The sequence below is a fragment of the Halyomorpha halys genome, unplaced genomic scaffold (assembly GCF_000696795.3).
Source record: "Halyomorpha halys isolate HHAL.00 unplaced genomic scaffold, Hhal_1.1 Scaffold177.1, whole genome shotgun sequence".
Lineage (NCBI taxonomy): Eukaryota > Metazoa > Arthropoda > Insecta > Hemiptera > Pentatomidae > Halyomorpha > Halyomorpha halys.
Window position 1 is genome coordinate 817,370 of NW_027114700.1, and position 25,286 is coordinate 842,655.

A 25,286-nucleotide genomic window follows, 5' to 3' on the forward strand; every position below is an offset into this window, starting at 1 on the left:
TTTCCAAGAAGACAATGATAGTGGATCAGAAGTTGCAATAGTCCCAAAATGTTGTGATTTAATTAACAAACTCAGATTAAAGAACATTTAACAAGGAAGATTCATTAAACCCAAATACAGCATATAAGTATTTCTCGTAGATCTAGCATACTAAAGTAAGTTAATAATTCAAGATAAAAAAATTGCAACATCATGCATTTATTTTAAGATGACTTCAGTCACTAAAAGCTAGTTAGTACTGATCATGAAAAACTTTTTAAAGAATTCATGATAAATTCAGGCAAATAGAATTACTTTATTTTGAGGACATTGTATATACGTATTAAAAAATACAAAAAAAAATATATATTTTTAAGAGTTTACAACTTAAGTTATATAAGAATTATAGAAGCTAATTCATGCAAAATAGTTCAAATTTGCTTTCTTCTTGGCTTGTACTTCAAATATAGCATCCATGAAATCTTCATGATCTACCATTGGTTTATTCCTTTTAAGGGCCATCATACCAGCTTCAACACAAACAGCCTTACACTGTGCTCCATTGAAGTCATCTGTTGATCGGGCAAGTTCTTCAAAATTCACATCTGGACTTGTCACCATTTTTCGAGAATGTATTTGCATTATTCTTGCACGAGCGTCTTCATTTGGATGAGGAAATTCAATTTTTTTATCGAGTCTGCCAGATCTTAAAAGAGCAGGATCTAGTATATCAACTCTATTGGTCGCAGCTATAACTTTTATATCATCAGTAGAACTAAAACCATCAAGCTGATTGAGTAATTCTATCATTGTTCTCTGAACTTCCCTGTCTCCAGCTATTGTTGAATCAAATCTTTTTGTGCCTATTGCATCTACTTCATCAATAAAAATTATAGCAGGGGTTTTTTCTTTGGCAAGAGCAAATGCGTCTCTGACTAACTTTGAACCATCTCCAATAAACATCTGAACTAACTGAGGTCCAGCCAACTTTAAAAATGTTGATTTAGTTTGTGATGCACATGCTCTTGCAAGCAGAGTTTTTCCAGTTCCAGGAGGACCATAAAGTAGTACGCCTTTTGGGGGCTTCACACCTATTGCTTCAAATTTTTCTTTGTGTAATAACGGAAGTACCACAGCTTCCATCAATTCTTCTATTTGCTTATCTAAGCCCCCTATATCTGAATATTGGTCAGTGGGTCTTTCATCAACTTCCATAGCTTTAACCCTTGCATCATATTCTGATGGTAGTTTTTCTAAAATCAAATAGGAATCTTTATTTACACCAATTAATTGGCCTGGCTTGAGCATTGTTGGTTCAACAAGTCCTATCATAGGTAAAAAATAAGTTTGCCTGGTAGATGTTTTTATAACTGCAGATTTTCCACTACTTTTTGCATGCAAATCTACAACTGCCCCTTCATCTTCATTTTCTGCTTCCATATCTAATATTTCTATGACATTTGAAACCAGATAAGGTAAGTGTTTATTCACCTTTATCTTTTCATTATTTTCTTTAATCTTCTCTTTCTGCGATTGCAATTCATGAGATACCCGCATTACTTCACTCTTCATAATCCTTACTTCTCCATCTAGAAGTCTTATCCTGTTATATATTTCTTCATTGGACATATGTAATATTTCAGCATCAATGTCGGAGAAATCGTTGCTCATTGTATTATAGTACAATATTTATGTACACTTCAGTTTCAATAAAGTTTAAAATGTCAGTCTTTGATCGAAGGCTTAATGAATTTGAATTGAACTTACTAAAGCACAGGACAATTTAAAGTCAACAGCGAAACTGCTAAGTCACGGAAGTTCGCCTTACAAATGGATAACATCTCTATTTATATTATTATTGAAAGATTTGTTAATTGATAAAAACAATTTATAATTAACTAAAAATGGCTTAACGTATTTTTTAAGGAAGAAATAATTGTAGACTAAATCTTTAACAAGGTATTCATTTTATTTTTTCCCCCTATTTTTCCTTTTAATATTCGAATAGAAAATTAAATAAAACAGTGAGTAACTCTTTCACATGTTAAAAAAGTCTTGATTTTTTTATAGATGTGACAGTTTATTTAAATAATAATTATTGTAGTAAAAATAATTGGCAAAAAAGAAATGCAATATGGTAAAATTAAGTTTTATTTGAGATTAAATTTATGAATTCGTAATTTTCGCATTAATATATATTTAATGTCTGAAATAATTGTTTTTGAAGTTTCATGGTCCTCAGATAGCGAAGTTGTATCTAGTTGCTTGTGGTTTGGTTAGGGGTGTCTAGTGTTTTACGTATTGGGAGCAGATTTATTTGAACTTATCGATGTTAAATATAAAAATTAGTTTAAATGAAATTTGCTAATTATAGCAAACTTTGTCATGACCCATTCAAATTTCAGGGCGTTTGTTGATTTGTAGGTATATTGAGTATTATATTTTTGGACCTCCAGTTGACTTCCACGTGAAGTTAAATATTTTTACCATAGATCGTTTTATTATTATGGCAGATAGTGCCAGTGAAAGTGATTCTAGTTCTATTGATGGAGGTCCAATAATGATGCCTCCATCTCCAATAACGAGAGAACAACTTCAAAAACGAATTGAGTCCTTACAACAACAAAATCGGGTTTTGAAAGTTGAATTGGATACTTATAAATTGAGAGTTAAGGCCTTACAAGAAGAAAATAGAACACTAAGACAAGCTTCTGTGATTATAGTAAGTTATTATTATGAGGTGTATAAAATTACTTAAAGAATGGTATAGACATTCAATCAAATGTAGATTATTTTACATCTCATTCGTTCATTTTCTCTCAATAGTAATTGCTTAATGCCAGCAATGTTGACAAATACTTCATTTAACTATGCTCTTAAGGTCTAAGATTTTGAAGTCTAAGGTTAGGCAATTTTAACTTAAGGGGTTATATTAAGGCCTGTTATGGAGGTACTACAGGTTGTAGTACTAACTATTTGATTGATATACAATTTTACTGAGTTGTTTTTGACCATTATAAAGGACTTTCACATCATTTTATGATTTTAGTAGTTTTCAAATGTTGATGAAATAGTTTCATTTCTAATGAATGAAATTTTATTGTATGAATATTCTAGTTAAATTGTTAGTAAACTGATCAAATTTGAGGTTTAAAACTAATTTCTTTCCATAGTTATATTTAATGATCTAATGTGAATAGATTGTTGCAGTCTTATGTATTGATGTCCTTTCTGAGTACACTTTTGCTCATCTAGTACACTTACTAGTTTTGCCTGTTGTAAAACTAGGTTCACAAAATATTTCTCTATACTGAAACTCATTATATTATCAGATTCATACAAATTAAGTTAGAGAGATATTCATATTAATCAATTAGTTTAATATCTGTTATGTTCTTTATTTGGATAATATTAAGTTCAAAAAAAGTCTGATGGATTAATTCATATCCATCTGTAAATCCAGTAACAGAAACAGTACAAGTATCATATTTAGGATAATACTTCTATCTTACCGGGTTTCATGCTATTTTAAAGGTTTACTTGGAAGTTTAAGTAAAGCATTCGGAATAATTATTACTTTAAATTAAAGTAATTAAGTGGATGAAATGAAATTTCCTATCAGAGGTTAGTTGGTTAGACCATTTTCTCATAGGTACAAGTCTTATTCAGTAAAAATGTGCTTTTGTATTCATTTTAGTTTCTAATAATATAAAATAGTTAACAAAATAAAATTTGAATTTCAAAATATATATAAAAGATCTTTACGATTTTCAATTGCTTGAGATTACTTTTAAAGCTGTTCTCCTCATTAATACAGTTATTGTTTTAGTGATGTATAGTAGTTTTTAAAGTTCTTTTGTTTTTAAATTTTATTTTGATTATTGGTTGTTTTTCCATATGGTTATGGATTCACCTAAAACATTTTTTCGTCAGGGTCATTCCATATCAATTCAACTCATTTTTGAACCTTATCACCTCAGTTTTTCTTTAAATCTAGCACAGTTGTTTTAGGTTTAGATTTGAAAAAAATGTGAAATTTTACTCAGATATATCCTTTCGTTTTAGAATTACACAGCCCTAAAGCTCTTATAAATGGGCTCATAAGAGAAAAAGTTTTGGAATTTCTATAAAAACCTGCCTGATTTAGCTAGATATATGGCATAGATATCGTTTTATTGTATATTCCATGCCTTTATGTATGATATACAATATTATATAGGTTAGGTTAGTATACAATTTCTCAAATATATAACTATTTTTTACATAATTGTACAACATTGTGGTAATGTTGTAAACTAAAATATAAATGTGGGATGGAAATGGCTTTATTGTTGACTGGACAAAAGTAAAGCTCCATTTCCATAAATCCAACTCTTTATTCTTATTTATTGTTAAAGCAATGCTGATATTAGACTATTCATGAAAACAAATATAACCCAGATGTGAATATTTATTATTTAATTAATAAATCAGGAGCAGTATAGGACTCCAATAGGAGTCTTGGCCGAAAAAAAAAAAAAATCAGGATATTTTGACACTTGCCTTTTGAACCTTCTTACTTCAATAAAAAGTTTTTCTACCTATATTTTTTATTTTGTTTTGTGAATGACCACATAAAATCGGTGCATTTTTTTGATAAACAATGTTTTGCCAAGAAACATTCTGATTCAGCAGAATATTTTCTACTACTTGCTCAAAGAGTTATATAGGGTTTGGATTTGATTTTCAAGGTGTCTTTGCTAACTGGCATCGTCTCCCAGTCTGTTCACAGAATTCCCAACTATTTGTGTCATAGTCATGTGCCATGACAAAAAAAATGCTTCCTCTTGAAAATTTTTCTTATGAAAATTAGTTTTAAATAGTTTTTATATTTGTATGGGTAGCAGATCCATCTGAAAAGAAATATTTCAGGGATTTTTTTTAATTTGGCATTAGTAAGATATCAGTTTTTCTAAATTTATAACAGCATCTGTGTTGTGCTTTAGGGTATCAGAAATAGTTACGTACCTAACTAAAATGTACTATTTTCTTTTCCACCTTGTTATCTAAAACAAGGGATGTTTGTGACCTGTTCTGGGTAACCATGCTAAAATATTTAGCTTTTTTGTTCTAAATGTACAATCGGAAAACTGTAATCTTGATTGAGTGAACTTTTGATTCATTTGTATTATTATTATTTTCTGATGATGGACTTTCAGCTGAAGGAACAAAAAGTTAACACTTAATTGTCATGTAAATATTTGATAAAGTATTATCTATTCATGGAAGTCACCAATATCATATGTTTAATCCCAAAACTACATTAAAAATAAAAATAAATTAAAAATTTTGAGAAATGTCATTTCCTAACCTATGCAGTTTTGCATATCATATGAAAGGCCCATGGAATGTACTTTGAAATAATTCCTGTCCCATGCCTCATGCTAAATAAGGGAAGCTTCTACAGCAATCCTAAAACTTGTTCTTTTATCTTTTTAGCCCATTTATAAGATGTTTGCAACTTTGTAATTCTAAAAAGGGGTGAATTCATTTCCACAAAATTTCTCATTTTTTCAAATCTATACCAATCGAACAACTGTGCCAAATTTTCAATAAATTTGAGATGATTAGGTTTAGTGTTTCATTTATTCTAGGAATTACAATTTTTATTTTTAGATAAAAATATTGTTCCTATCAAATATTTTATATCTGATGAATACTCAATACTTTAAACATTCAAACATACTTGAATTTTAGAGAAATAATATTTCTGGCATTGTGAATTTTATTAAACTGGTTAAGTACTAGTGTTAGCCCTGACATGTCCTTCAAGATCACATTTCAGTAAAAAGTAATGACAGGTTAAATTTCTGAACACAATTTTCCCAAAACTTTCATAAAAAAAATGTTTATGTCATACAGTTGAAATAGCTTTTGAGAAATAACATGTACAAAAACAAGAAATTAACTTCAATATTTACTTGTAATTATTTTTAGGCATTTTAGATCAACTATATCTTTTTGAGTACCACGGGTCCAATGAAACATTAAGCACCAAATGGTGTAAATAATGCCACCTTACAAACCTATGTTTTAAATGTGCAGGTCGAATGCATCACAATTTGTCATGAAACTGTTTATGAAAAAATGAGTAAAATCTAATCAAGTTGGAGAAAACTTAGTTTTAATTTAAATTTAAATATCTTGTATTCCTCAAATCTTGTTTTGAGTAAATATATAGGATATGGATATTTAGTACAAATTGCAGCTTTTTCGTTTCCTTACAGCAGTACCTGATGTCATGTTGAAATTTTTTCATTTATTGTAGTCCATAATCATGTAATTTCCATTTTATAGCAGGAAAATTTTTCATAACTCCTAGGGTACTGAGCTTATCAACTTCAAATTTGTATGGTATCTAAATGACCTTAAAATTTAGAAAACGGCACAAATAAGACCCTGTTACATCAATTTGAAATATAATATAATAAGGCATTATTTCTTGCTCTAAGAAACATATTAAAGACAATACAAGGAGAAGATGGTTTGGGGTTGCAGTCAAAATATAACACAAATAAGTTAAAGTTACTTATTTAATCGTGCCAACGTTTCGGCCAGAATTTCTAGCCTTCATCAAGGCTGAGAACAGAACAAGATAACAACTAATGAATACAGAAAATTTTACATTCTGTTTATATTGTATTTTTTATTTTCTGTATACATTGGTTGTTATCTTGTTCTGTGATTAGCGCTGATGAAGGCTAGGAATTCTGGGTGAAGTGTTGGCATGGTTATAAGTTACTTCAACTTATTTGTGTTATATTTTGACCGCACCCCTAACCATCTTCTCCTCGTATAAGTCATCCACGATCAACTATCTCTCATGATTATTAAAGACAATAACATTGTGAAAATAATACTTTAGATAAATGATTTTTGGGTACCACATAAAGAAATTTTTTATATTTGATGAAATGTCAGATCAAGTTGTGGATAAGAAAAACATATAGTGTAGGATGATAAAAAGGTTGAAATGAACTGGTTTTAGCTTGAAATATCCACTGTAATAAAAAATTAAAAAAGTATAACAGTTCAATTTGTACTTGAAATGTGATTGATATAGCATTATGACCCTTTGAAAAATATTTGATTAAAATTTAGTTTTGTATTTATGGTTTTAAAAATATATATATAATCTTATACACCAAATGTATACTTCATTGTTTTCTTCAGAAAGAGCAAATACTCCTCTTTTCAATGGTACCAAAACATTTGAATTTGGTCAAAATAGTACAATTAATAATGGTTTGAAGTTGATGTAGGAAAATGTGCAAACAAGTTAACTCTCTGGCTTGTGGTAAACTTCAACCTTTTGCTTTGTTGGGGATTTCTATATGAGTTTCATTTCCTCAAACCTTATAGAAAACATACTTCAATATAGAGGAAAAATTTAGAAGAAATTCAGATATAAAAGTATCTGTAATATATTTTATAATTATTTAAATATCTAAAAATTCTTCTGATTGTCTTTCTTTAAAATAATTAACTATTTGCTATACAAATGTACATTATCCCATCATTTTAAATTATTACATGAGTCGATAAGAAGTTTTATTTAAATTTAAAGCTAAAAAGACCTAATAAATTAAAAAAATTCTAGGAACTAAATAAATAAAATTGCTTGAGACAAGTTTTCTCTTTTTCTGATGATAACAATGAAATGTAAATTTGGTAGATTTGAAGTCATATAAAAAATCATGCAGATATATTGTATTTTATCTTAAATTCAAATTGACCCAGTAGAAGTAGAGTCTTAATTTATGCCATTTAGTTTATTTTAACTTCCTTTTGGTACCATACAAATTTGATGTTTAAAATTTAAGTAATCTTTGAAGTATGAAAAATTTTTGTTCTCAACCTGGCATTATATATTAGGGATTTGCAAAAATATCTGTAGGTGATGGAAGGAAGTGGAATTAATTTTCAGTTTCAATACATCCAAAAACATAAAGACAAACCAGAATGATGAAATCAAATTTTCAAAAGATACAAAAGTCTATGTGTTGTTTGTACTTTTATCAAAAGTAATTTTTTTTTTTTGAACAAATACAAAAAAAAATTGCATTGTTATTAGATAAAAATCTCTACTATTTCTTGATTGTATTTAAACATTCCGGATAGTATAAAACCAGAGTTCATTGAACATGACTTGTCAAATCATTTCTTATTTCAACAATTAAAATTGTGTAGGTTCCCTACTCATAGGATTAAGCTTCTTTATGCTACCTAACTTGACCTCTGAGCTAACCTCTCATCCATAGTATGTATGGTTGGTTATAGGTCGCATCGAGCTGTACTTATAATCATGCATTTATATATCATGATATAATCTTATTAATTGGCATAGTTTTTTGTATTAATGTTGATTTTATAACTATTATGTGCTTAAATGTTATTTTTGATAACTTTTCATTGCTATCAAGTGTCTACATTACTTTAAACAAGTCGTGCTGCTAATAACCTATGAATTATCTTTGATTCAGTGCTCGGTAAGGAAGTACTGTTTAGTCAAGATCACATTCTTAAATTACTTTATTCATCAAAATTTAGATGTTAAATGATATCATGGTCAATATCTTGGAAACTATTCTTTAAACCAAACAGATAATCTATTTAAACATGACATGGGTTTTAATGTTTATTAAATCTTCTTGAAATGACAAGAACTGTCTGTACTGTATACTAATTTGTTTTGTTCTTCAGAACTGCTGGGATACAAACTAGTAATTTTTTTTTCTTCCTCAAATATTTTCTGCTGAGAATTCTTTAGTGCTGTTGTGTACTAGCTTTTTTTATTATTGGCAGTAAACATCAAATTTCTACTGAAGTAGAATATTAATTTATTTAGATTAAGCATCCATGCATAATTTTTTACATAATTTAATATCATTATTTGTTATTTTTTAAACAAAGCACCTCTTAAAAGTATCCTTTGGTCCAGGATTGTTAACTTATAATCATACGTTGTAGATAGTAGACTATAAATTAGAAACATGTGCCATCATGCCCGGCATTCTTCATTTCCTATCTAAGGTTAATCATGAGCCTGTACTCAGTCAGAGTGTGCATCTTTTGAATTTCTTTATAAAACCTACTAGAGCAACAAAACTGCTGGAGCTATAAACAGTTGCTAAGAGTTACTTTTGGAATTGAAATGGTAGCATTTAAAAAGAAATTTGAAAAGAAATTTAAATAGGAAAAGGTTTGTAATGAAGTTGAGGAATGTTGTATTTGAATTGGAAAAAAGTTTTATTTGATTTGCTATTGCTATGTTTATGTTATCAGAAATTGAAGAGCAGCTGCCTTTAAGATTAACAAAATGAGATTGAGAATGCTATGGTTCACCATAAATTGTATTACAACATTATAATAATATTTATGGAAAATTAAAAACTATTCTTTCTTCAAAATCATTCATTTTTATTTATAAAATAAATAGTGTTTGTTTAAGTTTTATTGCCATTTACGTACTAGGTTAGTTTCCTAGATAGTGAGATACTATCTATAATTTGCTTGATCCCTATACCAAACAATGCTCTATGTTTTTTCTATCTCAACTCTGAAAATTTTTAGACATTACCAACTAAAGGAAATCTACTTGATTTGATAAAAAATTCTGTATCTTCTCTTTTCTTGAGGAAAAATCTTTTAGAATATTAATCATGAAATTATGTTCAAAAATGTAAGTGAAGCCTGAGGCATTGTAAGACCCAGAGATAATTAAAAAACAGAAAATATCAATAATAAAAAAAGAGTTGTTATTGAAAAATTTGGGGTATTAATATTATAAAGAATTTCTGTTGCATTTTAATATTTTGGAAAGGAGACTTCACAGAACTCTCACACCATGTTAAAATGTTATTTCTGGATAAAAAGGGATACTAACTTCAATTATAGAAGATGTTGGTACTTACATATTAATTGCTCCTTTTGAAGAAGAATGGTATTTCTTACCTATAAAATAGTGATGGTCTACCAATTTATTTTATTTATTTCTGTTGCATGTAGTATGTTTTCATGCATGGATTATATGGATTTAATATTACCCTTATCCAAGAAAAATAAAAATATTGAAACATGTAAATAAAGATTAGCTCTCCGTTCAGATATTGCCAGAGTGTGTGTGCACATCATTGGATTAGGATAAAATTGGACTTTTATTGAAAGGCTTAGTGAATCTTATTATGTTGATAGTAAATAAGATTAGATAAGAAAATATAATATTTAAACAAAATCAGGAATGGATTATTAAATAAATGCTTTTTTCTATTATTTTGAATGAGTAATTAATAAGTATATATAACAGAATGAATGAATTCTGAAGACCAGGAGGAAAGCTTGAGTGATTCACATGAAATCATATGTAAGATTCAATTTTGCTTAAGTGTAATTCAAGATTAGCTATGGAAGATTGAATAAATTAGAAAGCCATGAAGGTACATATTGATGGGACACACAAGAAAAGGGAATGAAAAATTTAACTATATTTTTTCATTTTGGTTTTATAGGACTGTTAAGTGTGTCATTTCCATAAGTGGATCACTCCAATTTTTATGAGAAAATTCAATAAATTTTAGAATAAGTGAAACAAAATTAGCTTTTCAAATTAAACTTGAATTCAACAAGATTGCAAAAAATAATACAATTTTATAGGAACGTAGAAAAAAGTAAAATAACTGGAGAGATGGAATTTATTGACTTAACTAGTGTGTTGGAACCTGATCAATCCCAAACTTTTTTTTTGTATTTATTGAATTAAAAATTAATCCAAGTCCTTCAACTTGTAATATGTAATATTTATTCATTTCTGTACCAAAACGTTTTTATAAATTAATATTAATGGATGAATGAAATCAATAACCAAATTTTATTCACTTTTTATTTAGCCTTTTTATAGTTTACAATGCTTAACAAATATATATTTAAAAAAACTTAACGTCTTGTTCCATAATATATAAGAACAGAGGTAGAGTTAAATCCAAATATCAAATGAACTATATGTTGGGAAAGTGGAGGTGTCATCTCAGTTTTTACACAACAGAACTAACTGGTAGTCCAATTAGTGATTGTTTGATGCATTTTGCATACACAAATGTTACCAGTTCTTCTAAATATTTATTTGCATAAGTTAGATAAAGAGTTATATTTTAGTAGGAACAAAGTTGCAGGCCTGGTGCACTTTGAAATTCAGGTAGATAGGGTGTTAGGGGGAGATAAGGACCTTGTTGCCTTCATATATACATATGTATGTGTGTGTGTGTGTGTGTGTGGAGCAGTGGTTAGGCACTACTATCTCTAAGTACCTGAGTTCGAATGCTTCCAAGGGTCCACCTAGCCCCATGAAATGAGTACCCTAAATTGGGTAAAAAGCTACAGCAGTACAGATTTATTTATTTATTTTTATTAAATATATTTAGTGGGTCTTGAGGATCAGTCACATTTCACAACTTTTTTGTTTGCGTAGTCATGCCAATTGTCTATTGCAGTGTGTTATACGTTGCGGGTATGACTATGCAAATAATAAAGTTGCGAAACATTGCCTCAATATAGTTATCTCTTATCGACTATGGAAGATTGAATTAATTAGGAAGCCATGAAGGTGCATATTGATGGGACACACAAGAAAAGGGAATGAAAAATTTAACTATATTTTTCATTTTGGTTTTATAGGACTGTAAAAGGTCATTTCCATAAGTGGATCACTTCAATTTTTGCGAGAAAATTCAATAAATTTTAGAATAAGTAAAACAAATTAGTTTTTCAAATTAAACTTGAATTCAACAAGATTGCAAAAAATAATACAATTTTATAGGGGTGGGATTAACAGACAAGAAATAAAGATCAATTTGTATATACATACATACATTGTTATTTCTCTCTTCTGTAGGCTACTTAAACCAGACTACTTAAAATGAAGTCATTTTAAGCAGTCCTACAGGTTTGTCTTGCCTAGGGAGCATTTCAAATATCCTGCTTCCTTCATTTATTTATTTGTTAGTTCGCTTTTTTCTTCAAAATTTGTTTGACCTTAATTGTTAATGTAATCAACCTGTTGTAAACATTAAAATGTCAGTATGTTTAAATATATGTACAATTGCAGCAAGCTAAAGCTGAGCAGGAAGAAGAATTCATTAGTAACACCTTATTGAAAAAAATCCAGGCTCTTAAAAAAGAAAAGGAGACACTAGCTCACCACTATGAACAGGAAGAAGAATGTCTTACTAACGATCTTTCTCGTAAACTTACACAGGTTTGTCACTGCATTGTATACAATTTTTACAATATAAATTGTTTGAGTTTCGTTTATTTATTTACTTCTGTTTCACAGTTAAGACAAGAAAAATGTAAGCTTGAGCAAACATTAGAGCAGGAACAAGAATGTCTTGTCAATAAGTTAATGAGAAAAATCGAAAAATTGGAAGCAGAAACTTTGGCGAAGCAGAGTAATCTGGAACAACTGAGGAGAGAAAAGGTTAGTAAAAGCACTGTTAATTAATCTCACTTTGCCCTATTATATAATTTTTAGTCCTGATTTGTTTTGAGAAATGATGATTTGTATTGCAATGTGTAATTGAAATGTACAATCCATTTCCAAAAAAACCTATGTCCCAATTTTTAATAATTTTTTTTTTATAAGGAACTCCTAATATTGCACCTCCTTGCTTTTTGAAACATAATTTCTTAAAAAATTTTTACACATATTTTCTCATAGTATCAGTCCTGAAGGCAAGTAATAGCTCCAATATTTCTTCTCATAAAAATCTGTCACTTGTGAATTTTTGAAATTGCACCTCTTGAAATATGGAAAAGTATGTAGTAAATGAGTTAGTATGAAATAAAATCAATGTTGCAATTAATTTTTTAGGTGGAACTTGAAAATACTCTCGAGCAAGAGCAGGAAGCACTTGTTAATAGACTATGGAAACGAATGGATAAACTTGAGGCTGAAAAAAGGTTTGAGTCTAAATATTAATTATCAAGTTATTTTGTTGGTTTGTATCTATGTTCTCACATTTGAAAAAGAAATAACATTAAGACTAATTACAATTTTTATTCTAGGAGTCTTCAAATAAAGTTAGATCAACCTGTTTCTGACCCAGCTTCTCCTCGTGATATGAGTAATGGAGATACTGCAAGTAATTTGTCTGCTCACATTCAGACGCTCAGAGGTGAAGTTACAAGACTGAGAACCCTTCTAGCTCATGCGCAACAAGAACGTGAGTGTTTAATATCGTTAAAATGACTATTGTGATTTATTTAGTTAATATTTCAACTTCCTCACTACTGAAGCTTTTAATTTACGCAGAAAATGAACGCAAAAAAAATCTTTTTCAGAATCTAATGTCTTTACAAAATTCGGCTTTGCCTTAGTCCATCTGTATTCAAATTGGTATTCAGACATAATCAATCAAATGTTATTCCGATTTTTTTAAATTTTCAGCGGTTAAGGTCAGAAACTTATTTATTTTATTAAATTCTGTTTATTCACATTTGCTTACACATGAGAAAACAAATTTTCCTCTGTATGTCTATATTTTGGAAGTAGCTTGGCCAATTTGGAATAGAGTTGGAGATTTGTGTAAAAATGATCTAGTATCTCTTATCAGATACCATCCACCACTTTCAATTGTGCATGTGCAAATGTGCTTTTCTTGACACAGCTACATTCTGAATAGGCTCATACTATAGGGGTATGCATGATCTTTAGTTTAACATGTTTAAGCGTGTTAAATGGAAAACTTTATGTTAAATGGAGAAATATTTCCTTCTTTTAACATGTCAAAACGATATAACATGGTTGAGAGTCTGTTAAATGGAGAATGACATCAAACAAAAGACCAGCTGAGCACGTCATGATCTTGTTAGTTGCCATATTAGGTTACTTGCTCGTATTTTATGTTTTGATAGAGTTAGTATTGCTTTGGACGCTTTTAAACTATATAACATAATCCTATACTTATAACATTTAACTTAGTAAATCATTTTACATTTAACACATCATGAATACCCGTGATATGTACTAATCTTCAACTTCGAGAGAAGTCCGATCAGGACTGATTGTCCAGTTCGGCACAATGCTTGGGAAAATTTTGGCATTAGGGTAAACATGGTCCAGTATAAATTTTATCAAAATTCATTTATTTCTTTTGCTTAATCATGTGAAAAATTAATTTCCTAGATACTGCTGTGTATCAACAACTGCTTTGCCATAGATTTTGTTCTCGAATGCAACGGCTTGTCCCATATATTTTATTATCAAATGACAAATCATTAATTACCCAAGAGAAATGTACAAAAAATGATTTTCAGAAAAGAAAGTAGGAAAATAAAAATAGTTATGACCCATGTATTCACCTCACTTTCTTTTTTAAGTAATATTTTTATTAATTTTTTTTTATAATAACCTTTTGCAGATACTGAAAAGATGGAAAGGTATGTTAAAGAGGAGAGGCAAGTTAGAGAAGAAAATTTAAGACTGCAAAGGAAACTTCAATTGGAAGTTGAACGCCGAGAAGCACTCTGTCGCCACCTCTCTGAATCTGAAAGCAGGTAGATCTTTAAACTGCAATTATTTATTTTGTTGATTGTATTTTTATTATGCTCCTCAAGTATATAGATGGTGTAGCTTCTAGAGCTCTTAAGCTGAATAAAACTGTTCTAAATCTAACTCAGAAATAGTTGTGATTTATACTGCATCAAAACTTGAAATCTTGTTTTCTACGCTGTTTTTTTTTTTTTCTTTACCAGGTTTATTATTTTATTTATATTTTGAAGTAAATTGTGTTTTTTTGTATCCTTAGGAATTTTCATGAACTTATGTTGTTGCAAAACTTTATAAGTCCTTAGAGCACAAAAAAAAAACTATAAAAAAAAATATGTAAAAAATACACCAAAGCGAGAAAAAATACTGATGAAATTGGATTTAGAACGATTTTTTTTTTTTCATTTAAGTGTGAAATATCAAACAATCACTCAAAAAATAAACTCAAGTTTTGTTCACTTCCTGTTAAAAGATCTGAATAACACTTTTTTTTATTTGAGTACTTAATATTAGCAAGGTGTCTGCTATCAGAATAAAACAAGATTTTAGAAGTTTGTGTTTTCTCTTAGATCAAACTCTGTTAGGAATTCCCTGAGTAGATTTGACCATGCAAATTCAACACAAATTCATCTCCATTTCTTTCTGATGTGCATGCATATTTTATGCCATATTTATTTATTCTATGTTCTAAGTAGAGAAAATGGATTTTAATTTAAATATTCATTTGTCAAAGTAATGATTTAAAAATAGCTACTTATTTTTCACAGCCTATTAGTTCTGCCTGTAGTAAAGAAAATTAGTGTCGCTGATTTATTTCCAAATGAAGATAAATCTTCATCGTAGTATAATTTTATTTTTAGAATATAAGTGTTGCAAAATACAAAAGTGATAATGTATTTTTTAGTTTGGCTGGGTTTATGCATACGGTAACTATTGAAAAATATCCTGCTATAGTTGAGGTAAAGCAAAATTTAATAAATGAATGGTAAAATCTGAAGCACTAAACTTCACTAGGCTGAGTTTCATACCTATGTTTGGTCAGTCCTTTTTTCTTCAGTTACCTTATCTACCCACTTCATTGCCTATTCACTGTTTTATTTTATTAGAAGAATTATGGTGTGTTTATGCTACTTTTCATCCTAAAACTTTCATTTTTCCCTATCTATACAATTCTTATTACTCGGAACATTTTATTTGCATATAATGTTATGTTGCACAAGTTTTTGGCTATCATTGAACAATATAAAAGCTATCAATGGAAAGAATTCGAAGAGGATAATTTGGAGACTCCACTAAGTAGTCTTAAAAAGGAAACTAAAGACGAAAACTGAGCTAACTGGATGGACTGCATTTCCAACGACTTACTAGATATATGCATGCAAACATGACAAATTAGTTGGGCATGTGGGTTTGGCTTTAGATAATATGAATATTATACTCTATTTCTAATTTGGAAGTTTGTAATTTTACAATTTTAGCTTGTTCATAAATAGATTTATGTTTAAGTTAATTTATTTTTTAGTTTGGAGATGGAGGAAGAGCGTCACTACAATGAAATGGCTTCTGGTGTACGCACTAGAACTGAATCAAGCCCTGGACCTTTCAATCCTTCACCAGTGTCCTCAAGGCCTCTTTCACCTGGGGGTAAGAATAACAGACTTTCTCAAGTGTAAACCACATGTTTTCCATTGCAGTTGTCTTTAATAAAGGTCATACAAAATATTTTAAATATTTCTTTTATGATTTATTTAGTTAGAGCTAAAAAAAATGTATTGACTGCTTAGCCAAGTAACCTAAATTAAGATTAGTATAAAGGATTTGTAGAAGATAATGGAAAAAAGAGAGATTTCCCAAATTTTCCTGAATGTGCAGAACAAATTTTACCTTGATAATACCTATTATTTACTCATCATAATTCAGCAACAATTTTTAGCTATTTAAACTTGATTTTTCTTGATGAAGGAAGATTGTTTGGATGTTGGTAAAAAAGGTAGCTCAAACAGTACAAAACTATTAATTATGTACCAACATTTCACCCCAATATGCCGGGCTTCATCTGGAATAAAAACCAAAAAAATATTGTAAACAGCATTGGAGTAAGAGATGACCCGAAATATAATGTAAGCTATGGTAGGACTATAAAATGATGTGAGCATAAATTAAAATAAGATGAAGAGGATTAAAACTACAAATAATTATTACAGTAATAAATATTAAACATTAAATGGACATGTGGCTGGAGTATATCAAATAAAGTAATTGATACACGAAAAGTAAAAAAATGTTTATAGTAGAAACTAAAAAGAAGGAAAGAATTAAAGTAAAAGTTAATATATCAAAGGGAATAAATAAATAATGAGAAAAATGGAAAATGATAAACAATATAGGCTATTATTTATTTAATTTTAGTCAATTTAATTAATTTATAATCTTAACACTTTCTTGAGATTGGTTAATATTATTTAAATAAATAAAATTTTAACCATTTTAGTCTCAAAACATACTTATTAAATCCGACGTTTCAGCCAATTCGGCCATCCTCAGGGACAATCTTAATACAATTTCAGAACTAAATCATTTAAAAATACTTCATGCAGGTCTTAAAACTTAAAAAGAAGGTGACTGTGATAAATAATTTTAATTTTAATTTAATGTGAAAATTGACTAATTAGGGTAATTTGTTGGATTGACCTGGGCAGAATAGCCTGCATGAAGTGTTTTTAAATGATTTAGTTCTAAAATTGTATTGAGATTGTTCCTGAGGGTGGTCAAAGTGGTCGGAACTTTTGACTTATAAATTTAATAAATATGTTTTGAGACTAAAATTTTATTTATTTATACATAATTGGTTAATGTCAATAGGAAATACTGTCTTCATCAATGTTATGATCAAGATTCAAAGTAACAGTGTACACTATTTTCTGGGGTTAAAATATTTGATAGTTGAGTCTTGATTGCTGTTGATTGGTGATCTTCAACAATTCCCCACAACTTATGTTCCACTTCATTGAATAGATTTAAGTTAACTATATATACAACTTTTTTATTATCATCATTTTCAAAAGCTCTTCACTATCAATTTATATCATTTAAATGATCACAATTGCTAATTATTGATTTTTATAATTTCCCTATCGGCCTAACAACAGGCCAACCCCCCTCCTCCCATTTTACAAGTTATACAACTGTTCACTTTATTCTACTGCTAATTGCTCAAATTGTGTAACTTTTATTTACATGTATTCTGTAGTATTATTATGCTTGTATTATTTTTTAAATATAATGTAAGCAAGAACAAAAAAAATAACTTATATCCCAGTATCTTAATTTTTACTTCAATTTAGTGACTCTTCAAAAATAATGTTCATAATTACTTTTTCCTCTAAATTTCAATGAATTTGTAGCCCGTATTGGCTCTCACAAAATGCGTTTTATCAGTTTAACTCAATTTTTTACAACCCATTTTTATTATTTCACCTTATACGTAAAACAAAATATTACACGGTGATCACTATAAAAAATTTTATGTAGTAGAGATATTTAGATAATAATACATTTAAAAAGTTATTATGAAATAAATTAATTTTCTCTGAGATTCCATAAACAAAAATTTCCACAAAATAATAATACTTTAAGAATTCTTCTTTGAATGTTGATATCTAAAAATAATTGTTGATTATTTTTAAAATCTTTAAGAACTTAGTTTTTACTGCTCCTATATACCATCAGTTATAAGTCTACAGCGATCAGCGTCTTTCTGATTTAGATTGCACTGTTTTGGTTTCTTAACTAAAATTATTTTTATGTTCAAATATTCAAAACTCGACCTTCTGAAGTTGATGATAACAAAATGAAAGCCATAATTGAGTCCAATCACATTATAGCTGTGTGAGAGATTGTATAACAGTTAATTGTATTTCACACAACTATTGGAAATCATATATGTTTTACATTTAACAATGTTTTAGATTTATCAAGAAGCTCTATAGGCCTTTTATATGTGTTCCATGACGCAATGAATCTATATTTGTGAATCACATTTCAAATGTAATACTATCAACCATATTTTGAAGTGAATTATGATTGGCGATGAAAAATGGATTGTCTACAATACATACAATTCGTTAATCGAAAAAAATCATTGTGAACCAGCACAAACTATATCGAAAATCGAATTGCTTCAGAAAAAGATTATTGTGTCAATTTGGTGGTATTATTAAGATGTAAACTGCTTTGCAGCTACTGAACGATCAACCCAAATGTTCATTGCCAAGAGCTTATTAAATTGGAGGAAGCAATCTAAGCGAAAAGACCAGAATCGTCAAATCACAAAGGAATCATGTTGCACCAAGAAAATATGTGGTCTCCCACATTTTTGTGAATGAAATTATAGAAGCTTGGTGAGAAGTAATATCCATCTCCTATATAGCCCAACCGTGCACCATCTAACTTTGCAAAACATTTTTAAATGATAAATATTTCATTAATAAAGATGACCTTTGGTTGAATTTTTGTTTTTGATAAGTTCAATGAGTACAAGATCATGAAGTACCAAAAGGATGGTGATAGGCCATCAAACGGAATGGAAGATATTTGACTGATTAAAGGCCATCTTCTGTAAAGAAAAAATTAAGTTGTATTTTACACTAAATCTAAATTGCTTTCTTACTTACCCTATACTTAGTTTTAAAAAACAGGGTCCTGATTGTTATACTCCTTTTAAACATCAGAGTTTGCTCTTAACTTTAGGTCCTCTTCACTCTGGGAACTTTTGATGATATACAATGGTGGATACTCGAGTCTCGTGCTTCTGAGTTGCCAATTCAAGTCAATATATGTATCAGATATTCACAGGCAACTTACTACGACACTGTAAGGATACTTTCAGGCAATCCAGTCTCTTCAGTCTTTTTCTAACTAATCTTTTTTATATTCAAAGGAACTCTTTTCATCATTTATTTGTTATTGCTAGAGAGCTAGAAAAGTCAGATACAAATTTTGTAGCTCTCTGAATCCCATTGTTATTCTAATTATTTGTTATTGGGGAAGCTGAAACTTTTAAATAAAAATGGCAACAACCAATTTTTTTCATTTTCTGCTTATTTTAGTCTTCTTGGGTTAATATGAAATATAAAAACTACAAAAAATTCTGTTATCTGGTAAAATTATAATCAATTCAATAAAAATGTGGATTTAATGTCAGTTTTTGTCATTTTTCTATTAAATTAAATGATTCCAAATTGTAAATTATGTGACTTCCTATACTATCTTCAGTTAAATTAGCTTGTTTGATTAATTTATTAATTGTTGTCCATCGATTAAAGAGGTTTATCTACATTGTTAAATCACTTACTTCCCGATAAAAATAAAGAAGAATGTATAAAAAGCACAGTTCAAAATTTGTAAATTGTAATGAGTTTGGCGATATTGTTGGGTCTTGTTTATGTTTTAGTATTGTTTATAGTTTAAATCTTGTTTATGTTTTGGTATTGTTTACGGTTTCAATCTTGTTTATGTTTTGGTATTGTTTATAGTTTGGATCTATTTTATGATCATGTTAATTTTTACTTTCACTTACTTACATATGAAATGTAGTGTAACGAGAAGTATTGTAATTTAAAAAAATATTTAATTCTAGTTTTCGAAGGAAATACAAGTTTGAGGTTGGCTGAGTTCAAATAACCAAGCCTCGCAAAATGATCTGTTTTTGTGATATCTGTTTTTATTAAAATTTTAAACTAATCATTAGATATATGATTTACCAAAAGCTGTTTTAGGATCTGGAAACAGAGAAGGAAGATGCTGTTCTTGTGGTACACCATATCCTTCAGTGTCTGCTTTCTTGGCTGGTAGCTCTTCTCCTCCAGCTCCTACCATTGTGGTAAGTATATAACTTAATTATCTTATTGTTTTCTTAATTTACTTAAAGATGTTTGATCATAGATTATTAAGATTTTTTTTTTTTTTTTATTTGAAGAAGTTGGTCAGTGGTTACGGTCAGTTTAGAGAACTCGTAACTGCCTAAGTTGCCAGATATATCAGAACTGTGTAAAAACAAGATAACCATTATGCAATATAATAGAAAACCAATCAAGAACTCATTTTTGTTTTGTTATCATATTAATGCCTGCATGGTATTGGGTTGTAAAATAAGTTCGTAGCGTTTTTCAATATTTTAATTTAATTCTCTCTGTGTTTATAAAATCATGTTTACTTGGTCAAGAATGTTTACATATTCTAAAAAATGATTAGTTCAGGTGCTTTATGCATCAGTTTAAACCAAGATTCCTTATCTTTAAGTGGTATTTTGCTTGATCGAAATGGAAGAGAAAAAAAGTATTTTTCATCATTTAATGATTTTTTATTTCTGAAAAGGAAAATCCACTGCACAGACAGTTAAAAAAATTTGCAGTGTGTATGACGATGTTTATATTAGTCACAGACAACCCTCACTCTTATGACACAGGATATCGCAGAAACGCTTAACATATTTTATGCAAGTTTCTTAAATCATTTGAGGGCTGCGGGATATGTTTCTCAAAGTGATATATGGGTTCCTCACAATGTGACAGAAAAGAATTTATTGAACCACATATCCATTAGTGATTCCCTCCTGAAATGCAATGTTAATAATTCATTTTTAAAGAGGTTGATAACTGGGGATGAAAAATGGGTCCTGTTAAATAATATTGTGAGGAAAAAAGTCCTGAGAAAAACAAAGTGACCCACTGTTAACGACTCCAAAAGGAGGATTACATCCAAAAAAGGATATGCTGTGCATTTGGTGGGATTGGAAAGGTGACCATTATTTTGAGCTCCTTCCGCCCAACCAGACCATTAATTCTGCAGTATACTGTGCCCAGTTGGAACAACTAAAGGCAGCGGTTGAGCAAAAGTGTCCAGCATTGGCTAATCACGAAGGCATAGTTTTCCATCACGATAACACCCGTCCTCACGTGTCTTATTGTAGTTTGGCTGAGATGTGATCCCCTACCCTCCCTATTCACCAGACCTTGCCCCTACAGATTTTCACTTATTTCGGGCCCTTCAAAACTCTCTTTATGAGAAACACTTTAATTCACTCGAGGACTGCAAAACGCACATAGAGGAGTTCATTGCGCAAAAATCTGAGGAGGATGGAATTAAAAAATTACCTGAAAGATGGCAATATGTAATAGTTCAAAATGGGTCATATATAATTGATTAAAAAATACTATGAACTTATTTTTTAACCCAATAGACCTAAATATTGACACAAATGATATTTTTACTTATAATCTGTGTTCTCTTCGTTGACCATTCCCCTCCTCCTCTACCAATTTCTAATATTAAATCTATGGTCAATAATACTGACAATTTTATTATTATTATTTGTTTTTTATTAAGGAAAGGGGATTTCATAGTTATACAGTCTTTAATAATGACTTATTTCACACCTAGTATGCACTGAATGTATTTTCTTACTCTCCTTCACAAAAGCAAGAGTAGGGTTCCCTTTAACAAGTTGAAAGTGTAGTGACCAAATCCATGGAAATAAAAGACATATTCCTGCTAATTCCTAGGTAGTAGACCATTAGAAAGAGGGTAAGGACCATTTGTGCTAGATATGAATGGATTGTTCAGTCTAGTAGTTTAAAGTGAACTATAGTTTTATAAAAAAAGAATCACAATATTGGAATAAGGGAGGTTCTTGAAAATAGGGACAGTAACAGAGATGATGGAATAACATTTTTTTGAAAAAATTATTTATTTTACAATTATATATTTCTTATACCTTAAGTAGGTAGTTAAGGAAACAAAGGTCAAATTTCCTATTAAATGCAGTAAATTTTATGAACAATTGGTGTCACAAAATTAATATTGCCATGAAGTTATGTAATTTGAATAAATTAAATAACTTTTAATTAATGACTTGGGAGGGAGCATGTATGACAACAATGTGTTGTCAAGGAAGGCCACTTTTCAGAGTGGTTGGAAGAGCTCCACTTGACCTTGGATTGTCCCAAACTCTGTTTAGTACAGTTCTATCTTCCCTCAGCTATGAACGTTCTGGGTTCTTTCGCCTTTAGGGATTTCCACAGACCTTCTAATTTTTTTATTATTGAATTTATTTTTTGAAATATATAAATTTATTTACTTAGTTATTCTTTTATTATACACTCTTCCAATAACAATTTTGACATTTTTTTTTTTTGGATTATTTTACATTATCTAAATGTTTTATAGAAAATGTGGTGATATACAATAACTTTCTATAGTCCTTATTCAGTAATTCACTTTAAAAAAAACAGCAAAACATTCATGTATCAGCTGATTGCAAACATAGTCTCAGTGGCATGCAGGTGACGACAATGTGTCACCATGACACATAAAAACAGATGTTTCAACTTTATTTGGCTAAATAATACATGTTACACAATATATAATGCTTATTTAAAATTAAAAAAAAAAAAAATAAGTAATATTTTTAAAAAATCTGCTAGGTGCTTTTCAGGGGAGCCACTGCAATATGTTAAATTTATGAAATACATATTTTTGATGGTTTAATTATTAATCTTTTGTCTAGGGCGCTCACGGCCGCAATGTTCAGCGTAATCCTGAAAGGTTCATTAAACCTGCAATCCCCCCTCATTATGGTGCTCCTCCTTCACCAATGGATGTGTCCAAGTCATAGGTAATTACTTGATATGCTAACAGTTATAATTGTCTGAATATTTAGTACTAGATGCTGATTTATTTCTGTTCTAGATTCATAGAAGAAATATTGATATTAGAATGGATCTAAAATATATTGCAGAAAAATGGAAATAAGTTTGAGGCTTCCTCATTGGTGTGCTGCATACAGCTATTTGTTTAGCACTATTAGTTAACTACTATCAGCAAAGGATGGTTTTTTAAAAGATTAATTACGCTTTTGTGTACCTCAATTTCTTTGTAATATAAATTACATATTACAGCACATATATGTACATATGTATGCCTATGAGCACATTAATGATTGGGATCGTTCTTCTTGCTTTTCATACATGTTTTTCTGAATTTTTGGATATAGTGACTGTTCAAGACTTGATCAAGTCTTTTCTAAGAAAGATATCAGCTTATGTAGAGTTGGATTCTGTTTTGTCATTAATTTTATATTTGTATCACTAGGTTTATATTTTTATTTTTATCTCATATAAAAGCTTACTGAGCGATAAGAGAGCATGCTTAGCGAGGTTTTAGTTATAAAAGTGTTTTTGCTGTTCGTAAAGCTATTAATTTTTTTTTTATCTTATAAGTTGAAATTAGTATGTATAAATTGTTCCTAAAACGTTATATACAAAGGAATGTATTTATGTTTGATAATTGCATTAAATTTTATTAACTTTCTAATCATCATATTTTTTTGCAATATCCATCGTCTTATTAATATGGATCAGAACCATTAGTTGTTCTAATAATTGTAATCTGTGGTCTTAATACTTGCTTTCTATAATTATATAACTTTATGATGGTTACTATACTACAAAAGAAGCTATATCCGCGTTCGTTAATATGTATTCTTGTTAATGCTTAGATATTAAAATGAAAATGCATTGCATTTAAATGATGGTTAAAATATCTATGATTATTAATTTTATTTTTTTATATATTTTTTTTGGTAAGGATGGATGGATGCATTTGTCATAAACTTTGGTTGTGCACCTTTATGTAACTAATTAACCTAGTTTCTGTCTATATGGAATATAAATATCTAAGAAATATATAAATAAATTAAATATTCTATGTGTACATTCATACTGCTCAATAAAATTGTTACATCATTTTGGCTTTGAAAATCTTTTTTTTTTTTTTTAATTATGCCGAAGACTTCTTAGCGAAAATAAAATGGTGTGATTATTTTCTGGTAACATCAAAATTTTATACTAGTCATAGATGATTATTAGCAAGAATTGGAAGTATAAGATCTATTAAACTTACAATTTCATGTTAGTTATGTTTAATTACTGATTAATTAGTTGTAGTTTGGTAAAATGATAATTGTAAACTAATAAACCCTTACTAAAATTCCTTATAATTGGTACTGATGATAAAAACTCTATTAGAAGTAAGATAGATCATAATTTTCATGTGATTCATAATTTTTAATGAACCTTTTTTATTTCAATATCAAATCTGATTACCATTTTGAATGTGAAGTTTGTAAAAAATGTATTATGTTCAACTAATTAATTGAGGAGTAATTTTAGGATTTTCATTATTACATTATTATTATTTTTTTTTTTAACCAGGCACAATTATTAATGAGGATGAGTATGAACAAGAATTTTTAAAGTTGTTGAACTATTAACGTTAATTATAAATAGTCATTGTGATAAATAAATAACTACTTGTTTCTGAAATTTTGGTTTTGCATTATTTTTTTATTTTTCTCCTCTTTTTCTGAACATTTCTGATCTGTTCAATGGGGTGAGATCTACCTATACTTTTGTCCACTGCTAAATAATTAACTTATTAGATTCAATAGTTTTTCCACTTTTAGAAACCAATTCATGCATAACCAATTTCCTATCCAGAATTATACATGAATGACAAGTTCATTGCCACATCAACCGATCGGATTGGCATTGTCCAAACAATTGATGTTGTGGCATGATATTAATTTATCTGTTTTTTGTATTAATTCCTTTTATAATTTTGTAAAAAATAGTCTAACATGTTACCTTCATAGTAAGTTTCTTCTTTA

The 25,286-nt window shown here is 29.1% G+C and overlaps 2 protein-coding genes across 3 annotated transcripts; one reads left to right on the forward strand and one right to left on the reverse strand.

Annotated features, from left to right (window-relative positions):
- Nucleotides 1-322: 322 nt before the first annotated feature.
- Nucleotides 323-1,973, reverse strand: LOC106679130 (26S proteasome regulatory subunit 6A-B). The gene has a single exon (XM_014418096.3). It carries the CDS (start codon nucleotides 1,648-1,650, stop codon nucleotides 397-399), a length of 1,254 nt encoding a protein of 417 aa, XP_014273582.1. The 5' UTR covers nucleotides 1,651-1,973; the 3' UTR covers nucleotides 323-396.
- A 259-nt stretch (nucleotides 1,974-2,232) lies between these two features.
- LOC106679123 (coiled-coil domain-containing protein 6) lies at nucleotides 2,233-24,378 on the forward strand. Of its 2 annotated transcripts, none has more exons than XM_067051849.1 (10): nucleotides 2,233-2,701; nucleotides 12,119-12,268; nucleotides 12,347-12,490; nucleotides 12,884-12,972; nucleotides 13,078-13,235; nucleotides 14,433-14,568; nucleotides 16,083-16,204; nucleotides 20,329-20,441; nucleotides 23,127-23,234; nucleotides 23,309-24,378. In XM_067051849.1, the coding sequence occupies exons 1-9, from the start codon at nucleotides 2,486-2,488 to the stop codon at nucleotides 23,232-23,234; spliced, it is 1,236 nt and encodes a 411-aa protein (XP_066907950.1). In that variant the 5' UTR covers nucleotides 2,233-2,485; the 3' UTR covers nucleotides 23,309-24,378. The 2 variants fall into 2 exon arrangements, with proteins under 2 accessions (XP_066907950.1, XP_014273571.1); XM_014418085.2 differs by having other exon boundaries at nucleotides 2,234-2,701; nucleotides 20,338-20,441.
- The last annotated feature ends 908 nt before the right edge of the window (nucleotides 24,379-25,286 follow it).

Excerpts from the sequence above, each read along its gene's own strand:
- LOC106679130 (XM_014418096.3), bottom strand. The coding sequence starts at position 1,650 with ATGAGCAACGATTTCTCCGACATTGATGCTGAAATATTACATATGTCC.
- LOC106679123 (XM_067051849.1), top strand. The coding sequence starts at position 2,486 with ATGGCAGATAGTGCCAGTGAAAGTGATTCTAGTTCTATTGATGGAGGT. Across the intron at positions 16,205-20,328 it reads AAGGCCTCTTTCACCTGGGG|CTGTTTTAGGATCTGGAAAC; the intron begins GTAAGAATAACA and ends ATTTACCAAAAG. Across the intron at positions 20,442-23,126 it reads CTCCAGCTCCTACCATTGTG|GGCGCTCACGGCCGCAATGT; the intron begins GTAAGTATATAA and ends TCTTTTGTCTAG.